The sequence below is a fragment of the Marmota monax genome, unplaced genomic scaffold, assembly GCF_021218885.2.
Source record: "Marmota monax isolate L192 unplaced genomic scaffold, Marmota_monax_Labrador192_F-V1.1 WCK01_AAM20220418_F8-fsc00231, whole genome shotgun sequence".
In the NCBI taxonomy this organism is placed as follows: domain Eukaryota; kingdom Metazoa; phylum Chordata; class Mammalia; order Rodentia; family Sciuridae; genus Marmota; species Marmota monax.
The window spans coordinates 242689-247916 of NW_026693458.1; the positions used below are offsets into that span (position 1 = coordinate 242689).

At 60.5% G+C, this 5228-nt stretch overlaps 1 protein-coding gene across 1 annotated transcript; it reads left to right on the forward strand.

Annotated features, from left to right (window-relative positions):
- Positions 1–258: 258 nt before the first annotated feature.
- Barx1 (BARX homeobox 1) lies at positions 259–3798 on the forward strand. The gene is made up of 4 exons (XM_046457754.1): positions 259–500; positions 2298–2589; positions 2672–2756; positions 3156–3798. The coding sequence occupies exons 1-4, from the start codon at positions 278–280 to the stop codon at positions 3318–3320; spliced, it is 765 nt and encodes a 254-aa protein (XP_046313710.1). The 5' UTR covers positions 259–277; the 3' UTR covers positions 3321–3798.
- The last annotated feature ends 1430 nt before the right edge of the window (positions 3799–5228 follow it).

The following is a 5228-nucleotide window of genomic DNA, read 5'->3' on the forward strand; positions in this document are numbered from 1 at the left end:
GGGGCGGCGCGGGCGGGGCGGGGCGGTGACGCGGGGCTGGCCGGGCTAGAGGCGCGGCAGCGCGGGGCGGGGGCGCAGTGCCGGGTCCGACTGGCCGAGCCCCGAGCGCCCCGCCCGCGCCCTGCGCCTCCGCCCGGCCCGCCGGCGGGGGAGGGGGCATGAGCCGGCGCCCGCGCGCGGCCGGGAGCTGCGGGCCGGCCTAGAGCCCCGCGCGGGCCCCGCGCCCGAGCCCAGCCGCCGCCGCTGCCCAGCCGCGGGCGCATCCGCGGGCGCAGCGATGCAGCGGCCCGGGGAGCCGGGCGCCGTGCGCTTCGGCCCGCCCGAGGGCTGTGCAGATCACCGGCCACACCGCTACCGAAGCTTCATGATCGAGGAAATCCTCACCGAACCGCCCGGGCCCAAGGGCGCCGCGCCTGCAGCCGCCGCCGCCGCCGCGGGCGAGCTGCTCAAGTTCGGCGTGCAGGCGCTGCTGGCGGCGCGGCCCTTCCACAGCCACCTGGGTACGTGCGGCGGCCTTGGGGCCTTGGGGCTGTGGGCCGGTCTTAGCGGGAGAGTAAGAGCCACGCCGTGGCGGCGCCCAGAACCTACCCTTCTTACCTGGGCCCCAGAACCGTCCCTGGACATTGCTTTGAGCGCGCAGGCCCCGGGACAGATTTCTAGGCGCGCTCCAGCCTGGAAGCGGAGAGTGCGGGCAACAGGCTCCGTAGAAACAGGCCTCGTGCCCGAAGGACAGGCCAGGGAGGGCATTAGCTTTTGGCTGCATGGCCGCTCTTCATCCTTCAGCACAGGATAGGGGGCTGGGCCCCGGGAACGGAACCCGCACTCCCATCTCGGGCGAACGACCGGTCTGCGGATTAGTGAGGGTCAAAATGACCTCAGACCGTGGGTTTCTCGGCTTCGCCGTGGAGAACTGACGACGAGGAGCCTGTGACTACCCAAACCCGGGTAGCTGGGACCTCTAGAAGAGGCCCGCGGCTTCCAATGCTGGGTACAGACACTGGCCCAAGTCGGCCCAGGGTATCTGGAGTCCAGTGCTGCAGCTGGGGACAATGAGGCCTCTGCTGCCGTAGGGCCTTGCTGTGAGCAAGAGGCCTGCCTGTGAGCCGCTGCCGGGCTGGACCTTCCACTTCCAGGTCGGCTGGGTCTTGGCAGAACTTGAACCACTTGCTCAAACCGTTTTTGCCCACCCTATCTCTTTCTTGGTGGGTGCCTGTCCTGGCCTGCAGTGCCCTCTCCACCACCTCCATTCCCTTCTTAACCTTTCTCATCTACGCTCTGCTCAGCGTTTGGCCTCCCTCATCCTCTCGGTTGTGTAGGTCTGCCTCTCCCACTTTTCCCCTAAAGAGTCCTTTTCCCTTCTCCCCTCTCCTCCTCCTTACCTCTACTTGCACCTTGTTGGGTCCCCTTCGTACTTCCAAGGGACTAGGACGGGACTCAGAGAAGCCTGAAGGGAAGGGAGGCCTACTAAACTTGGCAGGGACCCCAGCCCCACCAACCGCCTTTTCTGCACTCCTGTCGTCCCTTCTTGGTTGAGCTTGTCCCGCCCGTGGCGGCAGAGCCAGTTTGCTTGTTCTAAGTTAATTTGGGACGCAGCGTCTTGGCTGCCTTTCACTTCTATCTGTTGTATTGTTAGTAGTTCGTTTGAAGCGGGCAAAAAGAAAAAAAAACATTTTAGGATTAGAGAACATGCAAGCATCTTCACCGGGAAGAGCCTGAACAGAAAAACAAGAACACAAATTTCGTGTTCACGGGGTGCTTTGGAATTTCTAGGAAGCGCCCGACACCATCCCAGAGGACAGCACGGCCACAGCCCGCGGTGTGGCTGCTGTGTTGAGCACAGGAGAGTGACCGTGCACAGTCCTTTAGGTTCTTTTTCCGAACGCAGCAAGCCGGATTTGGTCCGGGAAGACGCCCACCTTCTTAATTCGCACCGGTCTCTTCTTAATTTCCTTTTTTACGAAAGAGACACTGCATGCGTCTCAGACCTGTGAACTTGTTTCTGGAGAACGCTGCAATCCAGAGGCGGCTGGGGCATGGGGAATGCCAGAGCAGAGCACCGGGTTGGGGAGGTCCTTTCTTCCAGACTCTGGAGAACAGAACATTGAGGAGGCTTGTCTTCTGCGCTTAGTTCAAATCTTTGCGCGTGGCTCGCATGCTTGCTCCAGGCAGCCAGGCGTGGAGGTTTTGCGTGTTCAAATCTCTGTGCCGAAGCTCCCGTGGCCCTTGGTGCGGCCGATGCCCGAGGCAGAGAAGCGCAGCTGGAGCTCACTGGGCTCCTCACTCTTCTCTCCCTGCAGCAGTGCTGAAGGCAGAGCAGGCGGCGGTGTTCAAGTTCCCGCTGGCGCCGCTCGGCTGTTCCGGGTTGGGCTCAGCGCTGCTGGCCGCCGGGCCTGGGTTGCCTGGCGCCGCGGGTGCGCCGCACCTGCCACTGGAGCTGCAGCTCCGCGGGAAGCTGGAGGCCGCAGGCCCTGGTGAGCCGAGCACGAAAGCCAAGAAGGGGCGCCGGAGCCGCACTGTGTTCACCGAGCTGCAGCTGATGGGCCTGGAGAAACGCTTCGAGAAGCAGAAGTACCTCTCCACGCCCGACAGGTAGTGTTGGGCCAGGCTGGGGCCAGTAGGCGGTGGGAGGGTGGCCATCTGCCCTGCTGAAGGTGCGCCCTGCTCTTTCCAGAATAGATCTCGCCGAGTCCTTGGGCCTGAGCCAGTTGCAGGTGAAGACGTGGTATCAGAATCGGAGGATGAAGTGGAAGAAAATAGTGAGTGTGCCTGGTAGCTCTGTAGGCCCTCGGTTTCCCGGGCCATGCCCCTGTGCCCTGCAAGAACTGTTCCTCCCTGCTCCGCGAGGACCTCTTCCCAACCCTTCCAATTCCCTCCGTACCTGGTGCATATGAGGACCCTCTGCCTCTTTGGGTGCCCTATGGGGGCCAAAAATCCTTGGTGTCCCGCGGAGCCCTCAGGTCCGCTGGCGGCCTTGAACCCCTCTGCAGTCTTAGGGGACGCCTCTTCCCAACGGCTCTCAAATGGCTGCCGTTTCCCAGGGGCGGGGAGCGGTCCTTGATGACCCGGTTGGGTCCTTCCGTCACCCCTGGGTGCTGGGCACAAGGGTCCCCAGTCCACCTCCCCGCCCATCGAGGTACTGGTCATCCTTCGTGTAGGTACTGCAGGGCGGCGGCCTGGAGTCCCCTACCAAGCCCAAGGGGCGGCCAAAGAAGAACTCCATCCCCACAAGCGAGCAACTCTCAGAGCAGGAGCGCGCCAAGGAGGCGGAGAAGCCGGCGGAGGTGCCAGGCGAGCCCAGCGACAGGAGCCGCGAGGATTGAGCTCGGCAGAGTGCGGAGCCAGGGAGCCAGAGAAGCAGTGGCCACCTGAGTCCGCGGAAACCTGCGGACCGTCCCTTCTCGTCCCCACCGTTTGCTTTCTAAGCATTTTATTATTACTTTGAATGCGGACAACCAGGGGTCAAACAAGGAAGGACAGAGACCCTGAAGCCAAACCCAGGCCCCGGCGCGCTCCTGGTCCTTACTTGGGACGTCCATCGCCGCGGAAGCAACTCGTCTTCCTTGGAGCTCCGCGGCGCCGTGCGCTCCACGTGCATTCACGCCCCGCTCCTTGCCCACACCCCCACCCCGTCTCTGGTCCTGGACGCCGCCAGGCACACACTCGCTTCCGCGCGTCGGGGACCCAGCGGCCGGGCGCAGGACATCGGAGCCCGAGACAGCGCCAGGATAACTCAGCGGCTCGGCCTGAGGCCGGGTCCCCGACGTCGCTGGGGCTCCTACCCCCCCATCTTGCGAAGACGGTGACTTTTTTTTTTTTTTCCAATAAAATATTTTATGACACAGTGGGGTGTGTTGCGGGGCCTTCTCGATTCACGGGGGCTGAAGGTCTAGGCAAGATAAGAAAGGCACTCGCAGTCGCTTCTAGAACATCCTTTTCTCTGGCTCAGTGGAAGTGAGGGGTGCCCTGCTCCCTGAGACACAGGATAGGAAGGGAAGGCTGCTCGGCTGCTGCAGGATTCTACCAATCCTTTTCACTCTGGGCGCCAAGGCTCAGTTGAACTCCATTTTCCTTCCTTCCCAGCCTGGGGGCCCATCGCCAATAGCAGTCCCCCATGGGTTCATGCCCAAGGTTCAGGGCTGCGTAGGTTTTTGGTTCGGTCTCCAGGGATTTGAAAGACCACCGACTGTGTGGTCCTTGAAAAGGTCCTGATCAGCCCCTTTTGAAGCGAACCAGAAGCCCAGGTTCCCCAGAGCCTTCAGCTGCAGACAGCACTTGAGTTCTTTCAGCAGGGCAATACCTGTTTGCACATTTTCCGCTGTACACGCAGCAGGGTGGCGTCTGGGCCGCGGAGACTTGGCTCCGTGCAGTGAGGGCACCTGATGGATAGCGAGAGAAGACTACTATTTGCCCGAGCCCACAGTTGGGGCAGATAGACGCTTTAAGGAGCACAGCTTGGCAGCGTGTGCCCGCTGGCACCCCTCCTCAGGGGAAAGGTCTCACCCATTTAGGCTGTTCTCAAAGCTTACATGTGGGTTTCTGTCCTGTGCCTCCTAAGGTGATTATAAGTGGGTGGGAATGGAAGATGGCCACTTTAGTGGTTAAAGCTCAGGAAGGTGACACAACTTGGCCATGCCTTTCCCAGTAGGACCAGGTTTCAAAGCCCAAATATGAGGAAGAGTCCAGGATATTCACACTCATTGAGCTGTAGGCTTTGTGTTTCAGAATGTGGCAATGGTCAGGTATGTCCCAGACCTACATCGATGATGGCTTCCTTTTCATTTATCTGCTAGTCCATCCCTTCTTAGAACCTGTCCTTGGACTTCTCTTTCCCAGAATCTCCAACTTGGAGCTGTAAAGGATTGAGAAAGAAGAGAGCCCATGCTTTCTGAGGGCTGTAGGGGATTCTGTGTCCAGTTCTGCCAAAACTCTGGGAAATGATCTCTTGCAGGCTCGGGGCTCTTAAGTCAGCCTTGCAAACAGCTCCTGGACAACTTGCCCAGGCCTCTACTCCCCCTCCCCAGGGGTCCAAGGAAGACTGTGGGACCCTGGCTTCCTGGAAAGAAGGAATCAGCAATGTGTGACTGTGCCCCCTAATTCCTTCCGGCCCTTGAGGTTACATCCAGGTCAGTTCAACCTAGCAATCAGTGCTTAATAACTTTCTCGTACCAGACTCTGGCAACCAGGTGATTTTCAGGACCAGTTTAATCCTTTATAGTTCAAAGGAGAGC